Genomic DNA, 22,186 nt, shown 5'->3' with positions numbered 1-22,186 from the left:
CATTCCTAAAATGCAAATGTGTTTACAGCAGCGGGATAGTAATTGTGGGATCAACTCAAAAAGTACAGCGTTCATGCTTATGGGAAAAGCATGATGTCGGCCAGGGCGGCAGTTTGGCTCATTGATGTGTTATTCATAGAGCGTTTAGCATTATCCGACTGTGGCCACATAGACAATATTTGTTTTATTTTTTAATAGATTTAGTGGACATTATGAGGGAAATATAGATTTTCCCTTCGCTTTTTCCTTTTCCACCGTTACCTACTGACTCTGCTTTCCTAAAATTCCCTTTCATCTGACTCCACTCTTCCTCCACGTCTTCCTCAGAGCAATGCTGGACCAGAACTTGTTTGATGATGACAGTTTCCTATACGAGGGCGCTCCAGAGCTGCTGAGGTTCCGCACGGCCACGCCCTCCATCGAGCTACTGACCGACTGGTACCGAAGCAGAGCGAAGGACATCGACTCCGGCTCCAGACAGGTACCAGCACTCAGTGTTGCATCAGGATCCCAGTCATGACTTAAAAAAAAAAAACCCTAAAAAAAGAAGCAGAGACTGTATTCCTCCAGATTCAACGCATCCAACTGCTGATTTCCACAAAGACGCTCTACTCGAGGAGGTTCTCGGCTTTCGTGTGACACGTTCCCACACCCTGCTGAGGTTCCTTCTCAGTTTCCCTCGTCTTGATTTGAACTTGCAGCATCAAGGAATTAATAGACATCTGGACCTTGTAAATATTTGCTGTTTTGCACGTCGCTCTCTTACACGATTGGGGGCTAGAAATATGTGACAGGCTCGGATTGAGGCTGCAGAAGAGATGCGGCCCACCCCCCATCAGTCAAAGTCACTTTGATCCTATCTGTGACGGTCATTATCAGATTTGCCATATGGACTCCTAATGAAGAGTTTTGCGAAGCTTCTGTCATCTGCTTTCTGTTGCCGCAACTGTAAAAAAAAGAAGAAAAAAAAAGGACTTGATCGGACTTGTTTAGTGGAGTAATGGGACGTAACCGCTGGAACGGCCCACTCTCTCCACCCACACCATCCACATGGCGGCTCTGTCCCCTCTCTAGCTGCTTCACGGTGATGGATCAAGGTTGTCACAGCGCTCTCTTTTGTTTTTGTGAAAGGACTAACTGGGGTGCAGTCATATCTTTCCCCCTCATTTCTCCATTTCATCCTTTTCACTGGGTGCAAGGAGGGGCGGAGGAGAAGGGAATTCGGGAGTCCATTGCTCATTTTTTGAAGACAACGGGGGGACTCGCGCCTTTCATCATCCACTCGGAGAGAAAGAAAGAGAGACTGATTGGGTCTTGGTTTATCTCTCAGAATCACACCAGCTCTCTTTCATTTCCTCCCTTCTTCCTTTTAAATTTGACCTCATCTCCGTTTTCTCTCTCACACATTACTCCAGGAGCCTCTTGGGAACGTCCCAAACTCTCGCGTCTCCTGCTTCACACTCGCATAGATGCAACAGAGGGAGACATCAGGAACAGCTCCGCTGCCTTTGCTGAGTGTTTTTCCCTCTTCTTTCCTGCCCTCCTTACTTTTTCATCTCATTTGTTTTCTCTTGTTCGCGCCCCCCCGCACTCCCCTCCCTAATTTGGCCGTGTTTATGCTTGGAAGAGCGTTTTAATGGAGGAAAATGAGGTTTGATTAAAAGGAGCCCCATCAGAGGGAAGCTGGAGTGTTTAAAACCAGTCACACAGTGCCAGGAAGCGAGGCGGTGAATGGGAAGACTGACAAGATGATTCAGAGGGAGAGAGAGAGAGAGGAAGAGAGACATGGGTTTGAAAAGGCAGAGAATTGAGCCACTGAAAGAAAGAAAGAAAAAAGGAGGATAAATGTTGGGCAATGCGACATCCCTTGTTATGTTCAAGTGTATTCGAAACACAAAAATAGGGGAGGACAGGACGGAGAGGTAAAAGTGGACAGCAATCTCATGGAAAGAGCTGTCTGTGGGAATGAAACTGACCTGTTAAAAGGGGCTGAAAGGGTATAAATAAAGGATATTAAAGGCAAGTGTTGTTTGTAACACTGTTGGTAAGAAAATGACACAAAATGACAAGGTGGCTCTGTGGAAAGCAGACGGAGCGAGGAGACGGGCACACGGAGAAAGCACAGGGCCAGACTCTGAGTTCAAATGGAGGCCAGTCGTGGGGATTGTTCCACGGCTCTTGCAAGAGGTGCGAAGAGCGAGAGGAGCAGAAAAGAAAACATTGAGCCGAGCCGAGGAGAAAAATACGCTTGAAAGAAAGGGCCGATGTTAGGACACACGGGAGAGACAAAGGAGGACAAAATTGAGTTGGGGAAATGAAACCGAAGAGTCGGGGCGAGAAAGAGCGAGACAGGGGACACGGGTTGTGTCACGGCGCGCAGAGAATGATGAAGGGTGGGCCTGGAGAGGAGGGTGTAATTAGAAAGTGTGATATTTTAACATCTGAATTGTCTGTGCTTAGCCTGGGATCCTCTCTCTGGAGAGCGGAGGAAGAGGAGGAGGAGGAGGGAGGGTTGGAGTGAACGGGGAGGATCTTTACTCACAGTTAGATCAATAGACTTCTCTCTCTTGTTGTATCTAATTGCTCAGGCTCTGACTCAAGGTGATTTGGGTTGTCTCGCTCTTTTTTTTTTCCTCCTTATAAATGAAGGCGCGCAATTATTTATTCCACACAAAATGTGTCGAGCTCAGCTGAAGATGACGAGGCTGTAGCCCCCCCTCCTGCCCATCCCCTCACCCTCCCCCCACGCGTGTGCGTGCGTATGCATGTGCTCGTGCACGAGGAAGATGCCGCACCGACCGCTGTGCTAAAGGGCTTTCCTTGTCTAAAAGGTGGAGAGAAAGCAATCATCACTGCGGGGCCCGGCGGCATCTTCTATCGATTGGCTCGCATCCACAGGTGGCTGAGCATCGATTGGCTGGCCGGCATATAGGTGGTCGCATATCGACTGGTTGCTCTTCTGGATGGGATTTTATCGACCCAGAGTAGCAAGTAGCCCAAATCCCCCTCCTCCCCTTCCTCCCCCGTTTTAGTGTCCAAAGACTAATGATTGGATATTAGCAATGACTGACTGGTATTATTTAGTTTCGGATTAGTTGGGTTGATGTTGTTTTTGTTCACGTCCCAGTTCAGTGACCTCAGCAACAGTTTTTCAATGACATGGCAACTTGCCCTAAACGGTATCTTTATTCACCCGCTGCACACGTTGCTTTCACCAGGTGACCTGGACCGTAACAAGGTGGGAGGATGGATAGCGTGAGATACAAGTACCTGGAAATAGAAACTGCAGAGTTTGGAGTTAGCTTTGAATTTTAAAGGGATTATTTCATCATCCTGCAGGAGCGCTCTGAAGATAGCCTTTTATGGCGAGTTGACCAAATGTTACATTCAACAAACTGCTAAGTGACCACCAGAGTGAAGCGCGGCACACTGCAGGATCAGTAAGGAGTATTTGACTGAAGACAGACCTCGTACACTCATTCAATGGTTGCTCCCCCATTGACTTTTAATATAAATGAAACAATAAAGACACAGCTTCATATTGACTTGTTGTGGATAGTCAAGCGGTCGCTCCGCCGCTTTGGTCCGGACTGAAAAAGGTCAACAACTATTGGATGAATTGCTAAAAAGTTTTGCACAGACATTCATGGTCCCCAGTGGGTGAATCCTACTGACTTTGGGGATCTGACCTTAAAAGTGTGTCGGATTTGGCAGCATCCGATAGTGAGGTTGCTGATTGCAACCAACTTAATACAATTATAATATTTCTGCCAATATTTTTGCCCTAAATCCTACACACTGTACCTTCTTAAAGTCGACCTTTTCTTTGTTTTTTTGTGTTTGCGAAACGTCTTTTTCTAAATCTGAGACAGATTCCCAATATGCACAGAGGATGAATTACTTTGGTGATGCCCGGACCTTTAATCCACCAACAAGTCAAGGTTTTCACATGAAGTGCAATACCTCTACATCTGTTCCATGGGTTGGCAATACATTCTGGTCCAGACATTAATTCTCCTCAGCATGTCTCTGCAACTGTATTTACAAGCATTTTTGTTGTGTACATTCAGGGTCTTTTTGACCTTTTTTATGACTTTTCAACTAGTTCCACAATCACGTCACAATTTCAATGTATCCAATTAATTGCTTCATCTCTTTTATATTGAGTTTACTGAACCCCCGGGCGTCGCTGTAGGCGCTTACTCTTGCTAGTCACATAAAATTCCTCAGCATAACACACACACACACACACACTAAGGAGTAAGTACATGATAGCACGGGGTTATCTCTTCATAGATAACAATAATAATTAACAAGATAAAGCTACCTTATAAGAAAAAAGGAATTGTGCTAATGATGTAGATACTGTTTGGACGGAGCTTTTTTTTTTTTTTTTTTATCCGAGTTGCTTTTTGCTTTTTCTCCTCCTCCCTTATTGGCATTTCTTTTGTCTCAATCAGGTGGACTGCGCCCTGTCGCTGGTGCGTCTGGCGAAGGAGCGTGAGATCCCGGGGCTCGAGCTGTTGTGCGATGACTTGGTCACCATGGAAACACTCGTGTATGAGACATCATGTGAACTGAGTCTGACACTTAAAGATTTGCAGCAGCTAAGAGACATCGACAAGCTCCACCTGCTCATGAAAAATGTAAGTGGCCTATTTTACATTTCAAATGTTCCCCGCACCGTTAAAAAAAACGGGGCGGTCGTGGAGGCGTGTCGTTGTCGTCGTTACGGCCTTTTGCATCTTCACATTTGGTTTAAATTCTTTTTCAAAAGTATTTTCACAGTTTTGCCTAAACTATTGATATTATATGTTTTTTTGTTCAACACCGACAAAGACATTGCTCTGTTATGTGTGCATTTGGAAACCAATTCGTCTCTCTCACAGTGTATATGGTTGTTTGTTGTCGGCAAAAAAAATGAGAATAAAACAAGAGTAATCCATTTCCCTGCAATTACATTTCATTTCAACGTCCCATAATGAAGTAGCTGTAATCCTTTACTGTTACGTAAACATTGAGTAGGCAACAAATTGAAAAGAAAACGTACATCATTTGAAAATGTATTGAATAACCATCTCACTGTAAATCAGTTATCTTAACTTCCAAATTCCCTGACTTTGGACAATACAAACTTTGCCTCTAACAGCAGCGAGAGAGCTATTGAAAACTCTTTCGTGAAGCAGGTACTACAGTTACAGTCCCCTTGGAGTACATAAAATGCGCTGTCCTCTAAATTGTAGCTAATAACTGCCAGCTTTAGCCTGTGAGGACCACTGCCAGCAGGATCCTCCATACAGGCAGACAGCCAGCAAATGTTGTTGACTGCGCTAACACATGCTGTTTGACTGGTACTCCCTTTGGGCGCTGTGTGTGTGAGTGTGTGCGTGTGCGTGTGTGCGTGACTTTGAGTGTTTACCAAATCTGCCTAGATTAAATGTCCCCCGTTGCCTGCGTCTGATGTCTTTCTTTGTCAGAGACCCAGTAAGGCGAAGTTAAAAAGTGTGCGCTTGGGTGTGCATGTTAGCATTTACTATCCCAATCATTTTCAAGTCAATGATTTTCCTCAGAGCTGTCAGCGGGTCGGGGTACGGGGTCCTGCCCGGAGCTTGACACGCATCTTCATACTTCAATCTATAAATGATCAAGACAGTGAATCCAGCAACACATAACAGGAACTAGCATCTAGCTTCGGGATAACTTTACACTTGACAACAGGTTCACTAGTGTAAGCTAACACACGACAGAAGGACACATAGAAACTAGCGAGCCCAGCAGCATCGAGGGTATTGACAACCCATGATGCAACACTTTTATATGACAATACAATGTTTCACTCGGTGGTACCATGGTGTTTTATTGGATACAGTATGTGTAGCGTTGCAACTCATAATTTAATTGGACATTAATCCACAGACCATTTCAATTCAATTAGTTCATTTAAAAGCACACAAGACCTGAGGGTGTCATTTATATAAAAGAAAGTGCATGGAGTACACCTGCCAGTGAGTAATTTCCTTTTATTAAATCCCAAATCAACCTGTAAATGTGTGCAGCTGGTTCAGCTTCACATCTCGCCCTCTACACGCCCACATTACAACTGTAAATGGTCAGAGCACCTTTTGAATGTTGATGAATAGAAGTGAGCTGCTGATCAATGGTTCTTTACGGTGAATCACAGCAACTACCGCGAGGAAAACAACTTTTTTTTCCTCCTCATTAATCCATTTGCGCAGCCGGAACAGGACTAGTGTGTCCATCGTGCCACATTAGATGTTATTATACCAGTGTCACTGCAATATGTATGTTTACAGCAATCAGACTAATTGCTTCCAAAATGATCCCTATTAGCAGTGGATACACCACCCTGGATATCTTTTTTTTTTAAAGGATGTTTTTTACGTGTACAGTATTTATATATTCTGTTTTTATGGCATTATAATTAGAACAGATAAGGAGGATTTGTAGCGATCGTATGGGAGTTGTCATTAGCGTTATTTCCAGACGTTGCTAATTTACACAATCAGCAGGTGGTGAAAAGTTCGCTGCATCTGTCCCATCTGTGCCCATGGAATAAAACATAATTGAATAAAGTTGTGTTCACTGCAGCGATTTTGCTCACAAAAACTATATGAAAACTAAAATTGAACTTTGCACAGTATTAAAGGATCATTGAAAACTTTTGACGCTCAATTCTGCAATTCTTTAACACTAGTTGACGTTATTTTACAGATGACGACGATAACTTCATTTGAGGTTCGAGTTGATTTATACATATATTGAAATTGAACAGTACTGATGGAATACTTAAAGCTCACTAGTTAGTACAACCACAACTAACACTGCTGGTTTGAATGTTTATGATGAAGAGCATCTATTAGTGCAAAGTAGCATTTGATGTGTAGTGAAATTAAATATCTCGGAGGCGTCATTAGACGTCCAATGAAACGTCACATTTCAATTTTTACCATTTCAATTCACCACCTCACTATCTGCGTCGCCAATTTTGCGTCTCCATAACGTTCGTACGCGTGGGTCAGAGCTGCCGTAAAGGTGCGCTCGTTTTGCCGTCAAGTTTCTTGTCAATGAGTTACGAATGAGCTTTGTTGCCTTCTATGAACCTCTGCAGTACTTTTCCAAAGTAAATCACAGCAAAGGTTTGTCTTTTGTTTCAGCTTTTATGTGCAAGATTCACCCTGTGTCTTCATGATTTTCAGCTCATACATCACTTTCCTGCAGTCACAAAGCAGTGGCCAAGTTAGCCCTGACCCTGGATCAGAAAAGTTTGACTTCCATATATGTTCCAAACATGTCTCAATACAGAGCATTTAAAAAAATTTTTTTTTTTAAATTTGTTGAATTTTGGCTCCCAGGTGATCAGTATTTATCAGTATTTAGTTTGGAACATGGGACAGCAGACCGCAGGCTGTAAGTGTGTAAGGCACCCGTTCATATCCATTTTAATATGAAGCAAATGTCTTTCAATCGACAGTCCACCACCGAGCGCTACGTGAAAGACGCCTTCCAGTGGATGGTGCCGTTCCTGCACCGATGTGAGGGGCACAAAGAAGGCGCCGCTAAAGCCCTGCTCAGAGAGTACCTGGTCAGCCTGGCCCAGCGAGACCTCGCCATGCCTCTCATCATCTTCCAGCACTCCAAACCAGACGTAAGCATTCGAACGTACACGCAAAAAACAGCCGGGGAGGGCGGGGGGCGGGGGGGGAGGCGGGGGGGTGTCACATGCACGTACGCACACACACAGACACATACACACACACACACACACACACACACACACACACACACACACACACACACACAGCGTCTCTGTCTGTTTGTGCCATGTCAGGGCCAGTGTCGTATACCTGCGCTGTAAATGTGATATTTATGACCCCTTAAGGGCACAGCCAAGGACATGTGGCCTGACTATTAGAAAACATGGAACACACACACACACACACACACGTAGGGAAGAAAATACTCAAAGTGAGTGATACAGTGCCCCAGCGCGTATATTCAGAAAGGCCTCGATACACACATACTGACCTCTCCTCTCTCCTCCAGTGCCAGCAAAAGATCATCGGGGACCCGGACCAGCTGATGGCGGTCGCCCTGGAGTGCATCTACAGCTGTGAGAGCGATGAGCAGCTCAGCCTTTGTCACGACATCCTGGAGTGTCTGCCGCAGAGAGGCTACGGGTACGACACACCAATGCGCACACGTACACGCAGCCATACGCACACACACACACTCACTCAATCAGATTTATGTATTGTAAGCCGTGATATAAAAATGGTGACGCTGTCCCCGATTACGTCATACACCACAATACATCGGTTCAACCTCCTCCCACCGTTTTCCCTTCCTTCCACCTTCCTGCCACCTCCTAGGACCCATCAATAAAACTAACTACCACCTCTGTTCCTGCCTCGCTCCCTTTGCACCTTTTCTTTTCCACCTCCGCTCTCTCTCTCTCTCTCTCTCTCTCTCTCTCTCTCTTTCTCTCTCTCTCTCTTTCTCTTTCATGCTTAACTCTGACTCCAAAGAGCGATCAGTTAGCCTGGCCACAGTCTATACAGTGTTTCCTACCTCCTACTATTGCTGTCCCTGCCTCCCCACACGCCATCTCTTCTGTAGCACATTTATTTCATATGGCAAGAGGGCTCGTACTTTAAGTCTCCCACGAGGTCGTGTGGGCATGCAGTGCATTTGAAGGAAAGTGAGTGATACAGTAGTAAAAGACTGAAAGGTAGAAAGCAATGATACAAAAGAGAAAATTGTTAAAATTGTCCTGTTGAGTACTTTGAATGAATTAAATTGACTCATTCTTAGATAGTTTAGCCCTCCCGCATGCACCTTAATTGCAAAATTGAATAACTACGAAAGGAGCGCTTTGCTTTTTCGCGACGACAATAAAGCAACCATACTTTTCAACAATGGCATCTTTTGCCCTTTTCAACCGGCTCACAAAGCTCACTTTGGCTTTGCCGCTGGTCTACCTTGTGATGTTATGCTTTACCACTGCACACTCGCAGCCGGGGATAACTGCAATGCTACAAGATATTACGGTTAGCAAACACGTTGTATTGTTGCACTACACGAGTCGGTTTCACGAATGTTAATGCAGACATTATTTAAACACTAAACAAACATACTTTACTGGGTCAGTTTATATATTCAAGCGTAAGCATTGTGCATGTAGCTTTTTTTTTCAATTCAACAACAATGTTGCCAAATCATCAAAATACAAAAGTACACAAAAAATGTAAATCTGAAAATCTGAAATTATTTAGACTGGGACATTGTTTCTGGAAGGACACGATGACACGAGATATATATAAAAATAAATAAATAAATATAAATATCCGATATAATCTGATTTCATCAGAACGACTTTCTATCAAAGTCACAGCCCGTATGAACACGTTTTAGGAGTTCTGATGGATAAAGAGCTTTCAGGTGGCACATTTTAAAGAGCAGGCAGACATAAGAGCAGAGGTGGTACAATGTTTTCAGTGATCCAATTCAATTCCTGAAAGGAAGCGCAATTTGTTTCACTGAACACATTCATAGACTCGGATACGGCGGTTTCAGATTCATCCTGTCACCGCCACCGAAACGGCACCAAGAGCAAAGCATTCAGCGCTATCAGGACGTATTCTCTTACCAGGCCTTAAATAATGCAGATTAGCAACTGAGCGTATTAACTACTCAAAATATGGTTTTTAACTTACAAATATTTGAGCGTGTATATAATAGTCCGACATGTTTCTCTCTAAATCAGCACATTTCATACGAAGCATTTCACTTTGCCAGACGGGCTTTCCTTTCTGCAGTGTTTGGATTAGCAATACTGCGAGGCTCTACTGTACATGCAACGCCTTCAGCCTCATTCCTCCCAGGAGTCATTTCTCTGACTTACTAATCTCCAAAATTGCCACCCCAGCGTAGAATATTACAGATTTGTTCGCAGAGAAACCATGATTTCGTAGTTTCAACCTCAATTTTCCGATTTTTTTTAAAATTATTATTTAATTTTTTTTGTGAGACAGCTTAATTAGGTCTGCTCGGAAGAATGTGATGTGCCTTCACCCTAAGAGAGTGGGACATGTGGAAATGTGCATGGGGATTAGTTGGTGAGGGAAAGAAATAGAATGAGAGAGAAAGGGATATTAAGAAGGAGAAGAGCAGGAGGTGGAGCAGCAGAGGCGGAGTCAGTGCAGAAAGTGAGAAAATGGATTGAGAGGATTAGATACTTGCGTGTGTGAAAATGGAGAATCGGAACCATTTATTGTCATGTATGTTTTCACGTATAAGGAATTTGTCCTGGTGGGAGGTGTGTAACATTTAACAATAAACATTCAACAATAAACCGAGTTCAATAAATGGGAGCATGAATATTAACAATTAAATCTACAGTAGAATATCAAATTAAAGAGATAGAGACAGAGATGGGGTGTGCTCAGAAAAAAATACAGAAGCACCCACTTACTCGCTCACTGACACACACACACACACTGACTGACTGACGCACACACAGAAGGTTGTTTCATCAGGGTTAGTCCTCTAGTGGGGGGGATAGGTCAGCCTGACCCAGAATCCTATGCCTCAAGGCAAGGCATCATGGGGTTTTATTTTTAGTGGGGAATCGGTGCAACCTCACAGTGGTAGGCTGCACGCACACGCACGGTATACTGTGCTAGTTCCAATACCCACAGAGGCCGACTTTATTTTGCAAAGAAGTGTTCTACTTTTGACTTCCTCTCTCTTGATGACATAAGAAAATAATCATTTGTGCGCGTGTGTTTTTGTCGTCCCACAGACCAGACACGGGCGCCACCGCGTCCCTTCTCGATCAGGTGGACAAACTCAAGAAGCATCTCAGGTACGTCGACACGCTCGCGCCATCTTTCAGCTGCCGTCCCCCGCTTCCTCGTTCCTTCCAAACGTCGGCTTGTTTCAGGGGCTGGAATATTGAGTATTGTTTTCTTTGAGTCCTGGACTCATGGTTGAACAAAACAAAAGTCACCCCCCCGGCTCTTGGTCCACACATCACTGCTGTTTGCGAGGCATTTAAAGTTTTGAGGAGGAGCTCATCCGTTTGCGCTGCATTGCTTGGGATATGTTCACTTTGTAGCCATGCTTATTACTTCCATCCTCCGTCATGGGCTTGATGAAAAACACCAACAAGGAGGGTAGACATTGGAGGTGCAGTCCACACACATACACACACACTTACACACACACACACACACACACACACACACACACACACACACACACACACACACGCACACTGCATATCAAAGCACTACTGTCTGTCTCATGGTATTCAAACAGCCTCAGGCATTTTCTCTGTTTCAGGTTAAAATCTCCACGTCGATCCCTCTCGCTCTCGCTCTCTCGCTCACTTGCTCTCTCTCTCTCCCCTCCACCCCTCCTCCTCAGGATGAACTTCCAAACAGAGAAGTCAGGAGGAGGAAGGAAGGAGGATAAGGATGAAGGCAGGAGGAGGGTGGGAGCCTGAAGGGAATGTGATTATAGATGATGAGGAGGAGGAGGAGGAGGAAGCAACAGGAAAGCCCGTGTTGGCCTTTGCAGACAAATATTCACACATATTTACACGCTGGCACACACAGCCATCTATAAATGCACCCTGGGAATTCTGGAAAGTGTGTATATGTATATTTGTGGGTACTGAAGGATTGTGACACACACACACACACACAAACACACACTCTCTCACTCTCACTCACTCCCTTACACACTTTTAACCAGATGAATCAGGCAGTAAATGCGAAGTGTCTGCTCATTGAGCGCCTCCAGAATAAAAGCTGTTTTCAGCTGTTGCCTCTACCACTTGCTGGCACATTAATATGTGCATAGGGAACATGCAGACCCTCCCAAACACACATCCACACTTAAGCGAATACACATACATGCACACACAGACACAAACACACACACACACACACATGTTAATATCAAGGCTTGTTTTCTCTCTCTATCTTTTGCTCACATACACACACTGTCACCTGTTTACTATGGTAATGAGTTGCAGCAGAGAGTGAACATCTGTAGCAGCCCGACCCTGTTGAGACTGGGGGATGCCATGCTAATCCCACACCAACACACACACACACACACACATACAGACTCATACACACACATGCATGCATGCATACACATGCACACACTCTCTCCCCTACTCATATATTACTGCCAGCATTCAAATGCCCTTAGACTAACACATGCGTGTAAACAGGTGCTGTCTTGTTTGTTTGCAGTTCATCATGTTGCTCTTCAGTCTTGCTCTACACTTTCTAATCTGCTCCGTGTCTTGCACGTAACTCTCCACTGCCAAAATAATGAACAGCTCAAAGCGTACACCTCTTCTTTCTTCCTCATCTGTACTCTCCCTTAAATCTTTTATATATATTTATTTTTATATCACCCCAGTTTCTTCTCTTTATTTCCCACTGTGATACCTATCGCTGCCAATCATCCCATCTTCTCCTTCTACTGCAAGAGCGTGTCGATTAACGTGACTTGTAACTGTTTTTCGTTGCGGGTTTGATTAATTATATTAGTGCCTATATTATATTGGTTGCCTACTTCATGACAGCAGCGATTATACATGTGTGCGTCCGTGCTTCTACTTTTTAGTGTGGTGGACGTTCTGGAGAAACACGGCCTGCAGAAGCCCATTTCCTACGTGAAGAACAGCCAGAACAGTAAAGAGGAAGCGCACCAGCTGATGGTCAAACTGTGCCGCCACACCGGTCGCAAGTATGAACTCATAAAAGACTCAACACGGATACCGAAAATCCTAAATGTCTGTCAGGATCCCTTGACCATACCTAACGTTCACCTGCATGTGTCCAGAACTCCTCCGGCGAGTGAGACCGTGTGGAGAAGTCTCATTCAGGACCTGCTCGACATGCAGAAGAATGTCTACACCTGTCTGAAACCGGAGACGTGTCACCAGGTAAAGACGGCAATGGAAGGTGACACGGAATAATCCCATTTCTGCTAAACTGCGTTGTTAAAAGAGCAAAAGCGTTAGTTGAAGGTGACAAAGTTCACCGTTTGCTCCTTGAATGACACTTCGGTAGATAATTGACACACTGAGCGGTGCATTTCCACCAGAACCACTGAATGCAGACTCCTACAGTGCTCAGTTGAACGCCATCGCTGACTGCATAATATCCCCTCTCCTCTGCGACTGCTGCAGGTCTTTGTTGAGTCCCTGCTGTGTTCCAGCCGTGTGGAGAACGTACGCCTGGCAGGGCAGCTCATGCACTGCTCCAAGGTATATTAAACATGACTCCACTTCACATTCACACGGCACTTTCCGGTCTCTCTCTATGTATTCAATATATTAAACCACCCATTGTGAATTTCTAATGCTGGAGTCTCATTGATCTCTAAATGTTGTATTCATGCTTCCAGGCCAGCCAGGATGTTCCTGTCACTTCGTCTTTCCGGAGTAAAGGTTACGCTCTGAAGGTGGCCTACGACGACAGCTTGAAGTTAGTGTTGGCTGCTGCCAAAGAGTACTTCAACTCATCCGCCACGCTGACGCACCCCTGCATGAGCCTGGCCAGGTGAGCAGGAAAATGACAATTTTCTTTACTTTACCAATTTGATTTTTTTTTTTTTAATGGTCATTTGGCCAATCCTTACTTCTTTACAAGGCTGATTCAGATTCAGAGCTTAACTCCACACAAATTTACTTTGCAATATCTGCGTGTTAAGATACATGTTCAACGATAATAAGGGGAAGTTATGGGTTTCATTTCATTTCGAACCAATTTTCTACAGCTGTATGCCGTCTGAGGCGTTGACCTTGTTTGTTGTCGATGTAGGAGAAACATAATTATCTCCGGTTATTTTTTTTTGTGCTCGCATGAAGCGACTGGGAACAAATTAAATGGTGGCTGCTTTTATTTCCTTTCTTATAGGCATGTTTCGTTAAGTTTATAACCAAATAAGTATTTGAATGGTAGTGCATTTATGTCAGTTGCTGGTTTCAGATCTCAGCGGGGGGGCTGCTGGCTGTCTAACCTTACCGTCTGTTCCTAGTGGGGAAGTGGGACAGTAATTGGGTCGTCATTCATTTATAGTAACTCATGCAGAGGCCCCCCCCTCCACACATTTGGACATCATCATCCATTGTAACGGTCCCACTGTGTGTGTGTGTGCGTGCGTGCGTGAATCTGTGTGTGTGTGTGTGTGTTTGTTACTTGTGAATTTAAGACATTAGACGGTGTCTGAACTTGTGCACGTCTCTCTGAAATTAATAGTCCCTACAGAATGGCTGCCTGTGTCCTTTAGATTAAAATAACTGCTCCACAGACACACATTTTATCCCGTGTACTAAATACCAAAGACACACACATACACACATGCTTGGACAGATAGACAAAGGGATGCGGTCAGTTGCACCGGGCGAGAGTTTACACAAGGACAAAAAGATCCCTCTTAAAATAACATGGGAATCCCCTCCAACTACATACCTGCTGTATCACTCAGGACAGACAGAGGAGAGGCGCTCACACAGAGGCTGAGAGGCGCTCACATGCACACAGTGGAGACAAGGCAAAGAATGAAGACACACACCAACAAAGTCCTTAAAAATCTAGAGCAAAAAGGTTTCATATAATGTTTGAAGCTGCAATAATTAGTTATTATACAAGGGATCAGGCGATAACATGTATTAAGAAAAATGTGGCGAGTGGTGACAAACCCACAGAGCATCGTCACCTAAACTGAGGTTCTCTATTGCTTGAGTTTTTTGAGTTTAAGATCTGCTTTTGTCAACTTCGTTTGAGATTTCTTTTGTTTTTAACTCACTCCGCTTCGTGGTCAGCATGAAACAGCAGTGGGTGAACAAAGGGGAATGCTTAGTGACTAAAGAGTAAATATTTGACTAAATTAATCCTCATCCTGTGTGTCTGCCGCATGTGTAATGCAACTGTTTCACGCAATATACTACTGCTGAAATAGCAATATGTTTTTGGTTCACTCAAATTGTTCCATTCATAGAATATATTGTAACTCTTTCCCCAAAAAATAGGCGTATTTGTATTTTGGAGTTTTATCATAGTACCTTTTCAGTTTATTCTGTGAAGGTTGACCTATATGCATGTCGTTATCTGAATTGGATACGATTAATACAGCACATGAGCAAACAAGCTTTATTGTCATTATTCATAGTTATTTTGTCTCAACGAAGCGTTTAACCTCTAAATCTTCGTTGTTTAAACTTCAATTCTATTCTAGATGTATGTAAAAGTTGTCAAAGTCTTGGGTGTAGCTTTTTAAAACTTGTCAGGTACTTTGGTGAGAAAGACAATTACTATTATTATTATTATACCAGGAGAAATGGAAAGATGTAAGAAATATGCCCAAAAGGGACGATTCATTTCGTGGCGGGTTGTCTCTCTTGCATTCGAGAAGGCTTGTCTTCTGAAAAGCGTGTTTGATGAGGAGAGAGCTGGAGTGAAATGTGTCACAGCGATGAAGAAAGAGACAGATTGATTGCGTCAGTCCACCGCTGCTCGACGTGCCGGTCCACACAGTTCGGTCTTGTCAAAAGAAAGGCGAGGTCTCGGCTCTGGCGGTCCATTGATTACTGCTACACACACGTTAACTTTGTGTTCGCCTGTGCGTCTGTCTTACAGGAAGTATTTATCTGCAATTTTCAGAATACATGCCACGAAGCACATCATGGCTCTTCAAACCAAAATAGATTTTTTTTCTTCTTCTTTTTTTTTTTCCTTCTACCATTGTCTTTTCTAAGGCGAACCTCGGCTGACAAACACAAACAAGCACACGCAAGGCCTGCAGACACTTCACAGCATGAGTACATAATCAACATGGCCTCCTTCTGTCTCTCATTCGCCCGTCCACGGCCATTTTTTATCCTGCTCTCATTTGCCAGGACAAACCTCTCGTTCCTGGCAAGAACACCGGCCGTGCTCGCAGAGTGGGAAGCCGCTGAGTGTCTTTGCAGAGTGCGTGTGTGTGTGTGTGTGTGTGTGTGTGTGTGTGTGTGTGTGTGTGTGTGCGCGTGTGTGTATGTGTGTGCTCTCATCTGTGAACAGCATCGATTCAACCTGTTTTGAAGATGTATGTTTGGGAACGCTTTGATTACGCTGATGGGGATTCTGAGACGCCTCTTCTTCTTCTTCTTCTTCTTCTTCTGCTAGTTGTCTTTGTTCAAACGCGGCGAGCATTGAAGAGAACCGCGACGAGTTTCTACCTCTGTACTTGATTGACACTGACGTCAGAGCTCCTCTCTAAGCTCTTGTTTTATGTGGGATTTATTTATTTGTAAATTAATCATTCATTTTTTTTTCTCTCTCTCTCAAGCTTTGCAGTATTTTGCTTTTGCTGTATAATTGCTTGATGAAAAACCAAGAAAATGAGAGCGTGTTCTCACATCTCGAGCAGGCACCACACACACACACACACTTACATGTTGAGTGTACTGATACATATGCTAAGTGGTGTGCTCCATAATCCTATTAAAGGTAATGAATGTGGATTGTGTTAGAAGAGTAAAACTCCCCCGTTGTAGATCCGTCAAATGAGTCTAGACTTTGTAAAAAAAATCCATTTGAGCAGACCACGATGTTGGAACTTGACAAACTTCACATCTAATGAGCATTTTTTTTTGCTTCAACATTGAAAGTGTATACGGTTAGAATAGTTATTCAATTTGTTTTTCTTTCATTTTTTGTTAGTTTTTAGTTTCAGTTTTCAGTGTTTGGGCTTTTCAGAAACCAAACCAAAACTACTGTAAAAAAAAAAAAAACAACACAAATAGAGGAACTAAACATTAAAGTAAACATTTCTTTTAGTTTCTCTATTTAGTTTGACTTTTACAGTAGTTTTAGTTTGTCGGGGCCAGGTATAATGTCTCAGAAGTATATGTAGCTGCATATGCATAGAACATTTTTCTTTTTAAAGGATCTCCATGAGCTGCCACTAAGCTCGCGGCTAATGTGGTCCACACATTGGAGTTATACTGTTAATGTGTTTTTTGGAGTCTTGCCTTACTGGCTGCTCCAAAGATCATCCAGGGCGATTCATTCCACATTGAGATTGCTGGATACATTAAACATCTGTAGTGCATCTCTTCTGGGTTTTTGTTAAACTAGATAACCTCCATTGGACTATGTTAATCTTATATGATTTCTGTTTGACTACCAACACATTGGTTTACTATAACTGATGTTCCTAAAGAAGCTCATTAGATTGTTCTACTCAGGCATGCGTTCTCTGTCCTCTGCCTCACACTGAACAGACAGGCCAGTGTGAACCTTGCAGCTTCATTCTGAGCTATTTGGAGCTCAGACAGATCTTTTTTGGCTGCACCCGACCAGACTGCTGAGCAGTAATCAAGGTCAGAAAAAAAACAACCTCGTAAACAAAGGGGATGTAATGCGTTAATTATTAGCTTTACAGGAGCTAGGAGGCAGATTTGTTATCGTTGGACTGAGCCACGCTCGCTATTGCCCTCAGTTTTCAGCTTTTTTTGCGTTAAATGCACCTCACTGTCCTGCATCTGAATTTCAGACTTCCTCTTCTAGGTCCTACGAGGTCACCTGATTGGCACTCGTGTGTCTCGGTTTTAACTGGGTGTCATCTTCACCAGGTCGTGTCTCCAGCTGATCACAGACTGTCCGCCGACCATCCAGGAGGAACTGGACCTCATCAGTGCCCTCAGCCAACTGGAAGACTTCAACGCCAGCATCCTGCCGCTGGAAGGTACCGCACAAGTCTGCATGAATGTGTCGAGTCTGTGCAGAAACCCATGTAGCATCCAACCTGTCTCTCTCCCTGCTGTCAGTCCCTTCATCCGTCTATATGTCACTTCTTCTTGTCACTATATCTAAATATACGGTTATTTATGGTTCAACTGCTGTGCAAACAACATCTGCCTGATGGCCTAATTAGGATTAAAGTGCTTGCTTTTCGGCGTGCGCGCGCGCTATCCGACACTCCTCGCTCCATCTGCAAACCTGACCAATCAGTATTCACCTCCACGCTCTTTGTTCCTCTCTTTTCTGGCTCCACACCAGTTCTCTATCGCAGCAGTTTCCAGGCATGGCTCCCTGTTAAAGGAAACCGTGGAGCCAGAATGAGCCAGCCCGGCCCCCTCGTCGCCTCACCTCTGAACCGAGGTGTTGTTTGCCTCCGAGGCCCGTGCTCTCTTCCCCCTTTTGCCCTCATCAAACCGAGCTGCCAACATAAAAGCACCGTGACAGAGAACCAAAAACTGCCGTCTCTCTCACCCTCTCTGGCTTTTTCCCACATTGTTTCTTTGCTCCTTTACTCACTCTTCTGTTTCTCCTCACTCCCTGCTGTCTACTTGCCTTCCTTTTTTCACCACTCACTTATCCTCACCTGAGAGACTAAGGGGTGAACAGGGGGGAGTTTAGGAAGAAAGTACAATATAGGAAGGAGAAATTAAGGACATGGAATGAAAAGGGGGTGCAGTAAAACGCTCCAATCGCTACGTGTTTGTGTTGTTTTGTACTCAGTGATCAGCTCCATGGCTCTGTATAGCCTGCAGTGCCCTCATGCAGTTTTATGTACTGACTCAAAGAAACATGCACACATACTCTCCACACACAAAACTACACATCATATTTATTTTTCTCTAAAGTAAAAGCCATACCTCTTTAAGTTTGCGCACCCGCAGATTAACATGCACCAGTATAAAGTGAAAGGATTTGAGCCTAGGTAATCCATTTTCAGCTGTCTCCTGAAGCACCCCAACAGCGCCTTAGGCGATGCTTCATACGCAACACCCTACCCAGAATTCCCTCTGGGCCTCGCCTAAAGTGATGCAGAGCCATAAAGACGCTCAGCAGGGTGCAGGGAAAGCTCAGAGGCCTGTGGAGGAACCAAACAAGCTATTTCTTAGCTTTTCAGAAAGAAAAAAACATGAAAATGTTTTTGGGGTGGCTTTTGTATCTTGAATTCAAATTATGAACAAGTTTATAACCTACATAAAAGTTTACTATAATCTTGTTGATTGAGTAAAAAGTGATTGTACGCCATGTTAACAGCCACATTGATTGCATATTATAAATGTCAAACACAGATCATTGCATCTCAACGCCACTGTTTTAAAACTAAGGCCGGTACTTTTTTTTTACAGGAAAACGGGAAACAAGGGACTGTGGTTGACAAGTTTATAACTTTGTTATTGTGTACAATTATTTAACAAATTACTCTATTTGCTTCCAAGTGGAGCTGGACCGATGTATCGCCATAGTTGTACAATATCATCTAATCTTGGATATCATGAATATATTGGCAGATGTAATAATATGTTTATAGATACATAGGCAAAAAGAAATAGCTGTAAATTATTGTTTTCTTTGGCTTTTCATTTATTGTACGGGATTCAATCGTGATGTGTTATTTTTGGTGCATATATATTTTTGTGTATCCTCCAGGGCTCCAACTAACAATGATTTTCACTCTTATTCCATCTAATGATTATTTTCTTGAGTAATTGGTCTATGAAATGTCAGCAAATAGGGAAAAATTACCGAGTTCTTCCGAGTCCAAGGTCTCGGCTGTGACGGCAATTCTTTTCTCGCGTCACGTCACGTGACGGAAAAAAAGAAAAGAAGCGACAACACTCGTCATCATCATCATTGTTAATATCGGCGCAATTTATCACGAGCGCGTGGGGAGTTACTCAACGCGGCATTTTATAATTTTGCAGACATCGCGACAGCAGATGCGTCTATCATTTGCATCATTTGTATCGTCAGCTGCAACTTTTCCAGATTGAATACACTAATTAGCTGAATATGTCCTCCGCCCCCTCCCCCTCCGACTTTCTCTCTTTTTTTTCGACTTCTCTCCTCCCAGTGCGCCTGCGACCAGACCGGCTGTCTCTCATAGAAGAATGCATCGCCCACTGCTCCACGGCTTACAAGCAGTCCACTACTCTGCTGAATCTGGCCTCACTTCTCCGAGTGGCAGGTACCAACATTCACACACACACGCACACACACACACTCACATGTACCACCAATTACATCGTCGTTCTTCCCATTTTCTTTTGAGTTTTTTTCCGGGTGCATTAGGGAAACATTCAATGAACGTTCACTGATCAAGGCTCTTCTCTGCTGGCAGTTTCATGATGAGGCTCATGAGATTAAGTGAGAAAGGACCGCCCACGCGAGGCACGGAGACGCACCCCAGCATGCGTGGGTACTTTTAGTACCGACAGCTCTCACACAAGAGGGAAAGCCGGCTTCATGAGCAGCGTTACAGCTTGCAAGCAAAAATCCATATTTAAGCACACCCTTCGCTAAAGGAGCAAGCACATTTTTTTATTCCCCAGACGCATCACTTTGTGCAGTTTCATGTCGTTGTGACAGTCAGGGGCAGGTTCAGTTCTTCTAGGCCATTAAATCAAATCTGTTCATCCTTTTAAGGAATTGTAAAGGACATTTGTACAGGACAGTCGGGTAGATGTTGTTTCTGAATGACAGCACATGTATAATTACCTCTTAAGATAAGTTACATTTCTGTTCACTGTTCTTCAAAGCTGGTAATGTTTACAGACGCTATTATGAGTTTTTAAGAGAGCTGCATCATCCACAAAGAAAGCCCAAAAAAAGCTTGTGTTTGTTGTATCTCCAATCAAAGGACCCACTGTGCAGCTTCTTTGAAGCTCGCTTATTCCCTCAGATAAAAGTATTGATCCTCAAACCACTTTTTAAGCTGACAGATGCAACAGCTGGTGAAATGTCAAGTGTAGCCTTTAGGGGGATCTAGTGGCGGAAATAGAATATGATATCAAGTGTTTTTTTTAAAATTTATTTACTGTCTAATCGCCTGGAAAAAAAGGATTGTGTTGCTTTTCTCAAAGTTCCCGTCCGCGCTTGGCACGCGGGAGAAATTTCAGTCTGTTGAAATCTTCAACCTCACCGCTAGATGGCGCTACATCCTACACACTGGCCCTTTTTTAAAAAGGACTTGGCTCTTTTATCAACATCCGACAGACTCACAAACCTCGCCTCGTCTTGGGAAACAGACTTCAGCTCTTCATGTGAAGGTCTCTCTTTCGATCTCCATCATATTCACTTCCTTCAGGAATTACTAGCACACGCTCCGTACCAGAAAAACAACACAAAAAAAAACTTGTTTACATCAGAATGCTTGTGCTATTTCCAGATGGGATTCGCCTATATTTAGTTTATTTTCTTCTGTTTTTGTGCGAGCTTTTTTATATCTTCCATTTGGGATTACAGTATCACTGCAAGCACACATTGCAGCGAGTTGATGAGTCAACACATGAAACGTGAGGGATGTTGGCGCTGTTTCAATTCCTAGTTAAAATTCATGAAGCAAAATTACACACATATATATATATATATATATATATATATATATATATATATATATATATATATATATAACCACCCACAGTTGCCTGAAACTGGTGTCTCGGGAAAGTTAAAGACGTCATCCTGTTACCTCCAAAATGACATCGACATTGCTGTCGCTGTCTTTCTCTCATTGTTTTTCTGTGTTTGTTTCATCTGTCACTTCCTCAAGAATATATATGCTCCGTCTGTCTGTTGCTTTCTCCTCTCTTCTGTCCATCACTACACTCGTAGCGCGTTCTATCTATCTATCTATCTATCTTCTCTCTCTCTCTCTGAGGCTTGTCGCCCGCTAAAAGAAACCCGCTTACCGGCCTTGTGGCATTTCTCTGTCTGCGCTGCTCGCGTTCAGTCAGCAGGCAGCTCTCGCTGTGTGGTTCAGGGGGTAAAAATAAAAAAATGGCAGAGGGAGATGAGAAGAGGAATAAACAAATTTTTTCAATAAATAAATGTGTGTGTGTGTGTGGGAGGGGGGGGACTTTTGAAGGGCGCATCGCTCCGGGGCTCTGTGGTGAATATTTAATGCAGGTATCACCAGCACACCGGTTAAAAGCCCTTTGGGTTTGGTTCCCGCCTCGGTCGACAGAAATGCTCCGTAAATCATTCTGTCTTATGGGGCAGAGCTGGCGAAGAGGGAAAAAAAAAAGAAGTAGTTTCTGTTTTTGTTTGAATGTATAAATTATTATGATATCGCATCAAATTGTGCCAACTCAGAAAGGATCCTGATGATCCAGTGCAAAGCCTCTGGAGATTGTTGT

At 43.6% G+C, this 22,186-nt stretch overlaps 1 protein-coding gene across 2 annotated transcripts in view; it reads left to right on the top strand.

Annotated features, from left to right (window-relative positions):
* The window catches only part of nbas (NBAS subunit of NRZ tethering complex), a 138,929-nt gene that overhangs the window by 35,024 nt on the left and 81,719 nt on the right, over positions 1–22,186 (top strand). For both annotated transcript variants that reach the window (XM_068577120.1, XM_068577119.1), the window contains exons 23-33: positions 328–481; positions 4,461–4,646; positions 7,493–7,666; positions 8,065–8,198; positions 10,823–10,885; positions 12,667–12,789; positions 12,886–12,988; positions 13,235–13,312; positions 13,453–13,607; positions 17,666–17,778; positions 19,903–20,016. In XM_068577120.1, the coding sequence (XP_068433221.1) occupies positions 328–481; positions 4,461–4,646; positions 7,493–7,666; positions 8,065–8,198; positions 10,823–10,885; positions 12,667–12,789; positions 12,886–12,988; positions 13,235–13,312; positions 13,453–13,607; positions 17,666–17,778; positions 19,903–20,016 (1,397 nt within the window). The remainder of the gene's footprint in view (positions 1–327; positions 482–4,460; positions 4,647–7,492; positions 7,667–8,064; positions 8,199–10,822; positions 10,886–12,666; positions 12,790–12,885; positions 12,989–13,234; positions 13,313–13,452; positions 13,608–17,665; positions 17,779–19,902; positions 20,017–22,186) is intronic.

This window comes from Clinocottus analis, unplaced genomic scaffold, assembly GCF_023055335.1.
Source record: "Clinocottus analis isolate CAN_PGR_092001 unplaced genomic scaffold, fCliAna1.0.p SCAF_15, whole genome shotgun sequence".
NCBI lineage: Eukaryota > Metazoa > Chordata > Actinopteri > Perciformes > Cottidae > Clinocottus > Clinocottus analis.
This window is presented reverse-complemented; position numbering and strand designations above follow the sequence as displayed.